At 55.5% G+C, this 4,041-nt stretch overlaps 1 protein-coding gene across 3 annotated transcripts in view; it reads left to right on the top strand.

Annotated features, from left to right (window-relative positions):
- Positions 1-3,572, top strand: part of PTPA (protein phosphatase 2 phosphatase activator) — a 36,341-nt gene extending 32,769 nt beyond the window's left edge. For all 3 annotated transcript variants that reach the window (XM_023516219.1, XM_023516218.1, XM_012808249.2), the window contains one exon: positions 2,125-3,572. In XM_023516219.1, coding sequence (XP_023371987.1) covers positions 2,125-2,202 — 78 coding nt within the window. In that variant the 3' untranslated portion in view covers positions 2,203-3,572. The remainder of the gene's footprint in view (positions 1-2,124) is intronic.
- Positions 3,573-4,041: the final 469 nt, after the last annotated feature.

Below are 4,041 nucleotides of genomic sequence, written 5' to 3'. Positions count from 1 at the left end.
AAAAAAAAAAAAAAAGGGTAGCGTCTGTGGCTCAAGGAGTAGGGTGCTGGCCCCATATACTGGGGGTGGTGGGTTTAAGCCTGGCCCTGGCCAAAAGAAAATAAAAGAATAACAAGTCTTTGCAATGTTTAGTGCTCACTGATAAGTTAGTCCTTGGTCCAGGAGTGTCCATGGGATGGCATGCTGCCTGCTCAGAGGTCCAAAGGACCTTCAGATGTCTTCAGAATTTTGAGGCCTAACAGTCTTGCAGTTCAGAGGGGTTAGCAAGACCTGCCACCATCCAGAGTTGGCTGCTGCAGGAGAGTTGGCTTACCAAAGCTGCCAGAGAAGCCTGACCAACCTGCCATAGGTGGCCTCAAGATTTGGGACTAACTGCGTTTCCAAGGTGCCTGGACTTTCTGAAGTAAAGAGCCAAGTGCTCTGAGGAGGTCTCATGCAGTTGATGGTGGGGCTGGTCATTCCCCAGGGCCACCAATGTGCTGGTGTTGCCTTCCAGAAGGGCCTGCTCAGTGCTTGGAGAGTACCTTCTCCCCTTTGAATTCCTGGAACCCCTGAGGGCCTAGGGGTTGGACTCTCCTGGAAGGTCCACTTGGAAGGTCTCTGAGGGCACAGGCTGCTGGGGCTGCTCTGCCCAGGTATGGGAGTAAGGTTCCCTGAGGCCTGAGTGGAGGCTCCCTTTTGTTTTAGAACCTTCAACTTCCTTTGCCTCAAGCAGCCTCTCCCCTCAGCCCAGCTCCTGCCTTCTCTGTGGCTGGAGGAAGCTTGTTCTAGGGTCCTGTGGGCAGAGTGGAGAGAACTTCTGCCCCTGCCCCCTCTTGCCTTTGCTGCTTCTCCTCTGTGAGAGCTAGAAGCAAGTTGACCTTTAACCCCTTCTGGAATTCAGGGCCCTGGGGGGGAATGCTTGTACTAACTCCCAGCACTTCCCTCATGACATAAGCACTATGGCAGCTGCCTTTGCCTCTGGCCTGGCCCTGCTGCCCTTCCTCCCACCAGAGACTACCCATAGCTGCCTGTTTCCTACTTTCTCTGCCTCAGGCCTAGGATCCTGGCTGTGGCCTCTGCTTTGCTTCCTCTCTGAGCTTAGTGGCCCATCCTTCCACTCCCCTCCTGGCCTACGGGCCACTGTCCACCAGGATACATACTGCTGGCTGGGCCTCCTTACTCTGTGAGCTTCTCCTTCCTCCGTTCTGCAGTTGGTTTTTGAGGTGAGGGAACTGGGCCCTCAGTTAGTTGGAGGTTAAGACTGCAGCCACAGAGTGAGGCTCTCACCCGTGCTGGAGCCATAGTTGCTGCATTCCAGCCAGGAGGTACCCAGCACTGGTTGTTTCTGTGGCCAAGGGTATGGGAGGAGGCCCTAGGCCAGCCTGGCAGGTCTGCCCCTTTTATGCCTGGAGCCACTGCCTGTGAGAGCTAGCTGGTGACCAGGACCAGTGTGGTGGGCACAGTAGTGCAGACTCAGGGAGGCTGGGAGCTGGGTTTGGGCTGCCTCTGAACCAGGCCAGATCTATGATAAGCCCAGCTAGGGGCCTGGGCTGGCTGAGCTGTGCAGCCATCACTCTCTTCAGTGCTTATCCAGGGATGCTGGGAATTGCTGGGGGGAGGGAGGACACAGGATGTCAGCTGGTTCTTATTGTCTCACTCCAAGCGCCAAGAAGCCTTTTTCAGTCCAGAGAACTGAAAACTAGAGAAAATGGGCCTCTTCTTGGGCTTGTGTTCAAATGTCCCCACAGTGCTTTTCCAGGGCCAGGACCTGGGCTAGGGGGACCCAAAGATTGGGAGAGTTTTTTCCCCTGAGTTCTCCCTCTGGGCCAGGTGATGTCACTTGGCCGCCTCTCTTCTTGGCTTCTGCTTTGTGGGTTGGGCTGGCATGCTCGTGCTCTTTCTCCCTCTCCCTTTCCCTGTGTCTCTCACATTGTTTGGTGGGTCTGATTGTCTGGGAGTGGAGGTCTTTGGATGGGAGGGGGTAAGGGTGAAGGTAGGAAGCCTCACCTTTCCTTGAGGTTGCTGCTCTGGATGGGCCCCTTCTGGGCCTGGAATGAACACCTGGGAACTGCTCTAGTCACCATGGTCCCTCTGTGTACAGTGCAGCCCTTACCTCTCTGTTCTCCCCCACCTTCCTCACAGTGCCTGGAGAAGTTCCCTGTGATCCAGCACTTCAAGTTCGGGAGTCTGCTGCCCATCCATCCCGTCACGTCTGGCTAGGAGGGGCCACACCATGGAGCCTGAGCCACCTAGTTCTTGGGCTCGCCTTCCCCACCCCAGCTATGGTCCCCTCCCTGCCCCCTTCCTCGTTGTTTCTGTTTGATTAGAGGCTGTTTACTGGGTGGGGTGGTAAGCGCAGGGTGTGGGGGCCTCAGAGCATAAGGCTGAAGGACCCAAGTTGTGAGACGTGATCAAAGTGTGGCGAGTTTCCTAACCTGCCCTGTGGTAGATGGGCACAAAGAGAGGGACTGGGCCCCAGTCTTGGGCCACCCTCTCCTGTCCTGGCCTCCTATCCTCCCTTCCCTCCTGATGAGTCTCATTTTGAGGCCAGGGCTGTTCTATGAACCAGCAGGGAGAGCAGGGTCTGCTGCTGTTTCCTTGCTTTCCCTTCCACAGTGATGCCTCCGATGCCTCCAGGGTTAGAGCAGTTGTTCCTTACAGGGTGGGTCCCAAGCCATGCTGAGTGGGTGTCTGTGTGCTGCAGAGCTGGAGGCTGAGGCTGACAGCCAGCATTGGGTGGGGTGGGGCGGGGTGGCGGTCTCAGCTGTCCGAGGCTGGTGCTGTTCCCAGGCTCCTTTTTCTGTTGCCCCCCTAGGTCTTAAGACCCCTATTAGCCAGAGCAGCTTCATCTTTGTTTTTTTGCTCTCTGGCCATTGGTTTTGTTGGGTTTCTTGGCTGTAGCCACATGTCTTCCCTTTCCTACCCTCAACCCAAGAGTAGCCCAGCTATGGAAGCTGCCCTTTTGGATAGGCACTGGGCTCCTGGCAGGCCCTGGCTGATTGAGTGAGGCCTGTCTTTCCAGAACTTCCCTGGCAGAGGAGAGGTGGCAGAAACTTCTGCTCCCTCCTAACAGGCTGGTCAGGTGGTGGGTGGGTGGGTGGGTGGGCCCAGAGGCAGCAACCTTGCTCCCTTATTCGCCTCTTCCCAAACCTGCCCTTTGCCTGTTTGGGATGAGGTAAGTGATAGCCCCCAAGCTGAGGCATTGGCTCTAAGGATGGTTTGGGCCAGGCAAGGGCTGGGTAGGCCCAATGGGGGACAAGGGGACCTGGCAACAGCATGCCAGTTCCTGAGGTTAAGGGGTCCCCCTGCCCAGGCCTGCCCTTTTCCACCACCCTGTCTAAATCTGGGTACACACACCCTTTGGAAAGGGGGAGCACTGAGAAGCACAACACAGGGGCTTGACCCAGGATTTTGCTGGTGGTCTGCAAAGGCTGGGACAGGAGCTACAAGAGTCACAGACGTTTCCTAGGGGAGGCCAGTGCCTGCTTTCCTCCCAGGACTGGGCCATTGCCTTCCTGGCTCCTCCCATGCACTCGGCCCCTTGCGCCTTCATTGCTGTTTGGATTAAAGCCTCTCTTTTGCACCTGTCACCTGTGTGAGATGTGTCTTTTCATGCCTCATTCTTGTCCCATCCCAGCACAACTGTTTAGCTCCCATCAGATACCCTTCTTTTGAGCTACAGTGTTTGAGACTTAAAGTGTTTCAGTTTGGGTTAAGCCTGAACCTGGTCTGTCCCCTGGACAGAGGGACAATGGCAGAGTGGGCTCTGAACAGAAACTTGGGTTTCAATCTCAGCTACAGAGTTGTAAGTATATTATGAATCTTTCTGAGCCCCAGTTTCCTCATCTATAAAATGGGGACAGTCACAGGTTAACTTCCTGGAATGGACAGATGTGAAGTTCCTAGCCCATGGCCTGCCACAGAAGGAATCCTCATGCTCACAGTGGCTGTCTCTGGGGAAAGCAGCCCTCTGGGCTCCAGGCTGAGCCCCAAGCTGTCCTGAGGGAGCCTTTGGGTGGGACAAGCAGTTGTGGGTTTTTTTTGTTTTTTTTTTTTGAG

This window comes from Otolemur garnettii, unplaced genomic scaffold (genome assembly GCF_000181295.1).
Source record: "Otolemur garnettii isolate 467f Iridium unplaced genomic scaffold, OtoGar3 scaffold00087, whole genome shotgun sequence".
In the NCBI taxonomy this organism is placed as follows: Eukaryota; Metazoa; Chordata; class Mammalia; order Primates; family Galagidae; genus Otolemur; species Otolemur garnettii.
The sequence above is the reverse complement of the archived record's forward strand: the minus strand, read 5'-3'. Positions and strand labels throughout refer to the sequence as shown.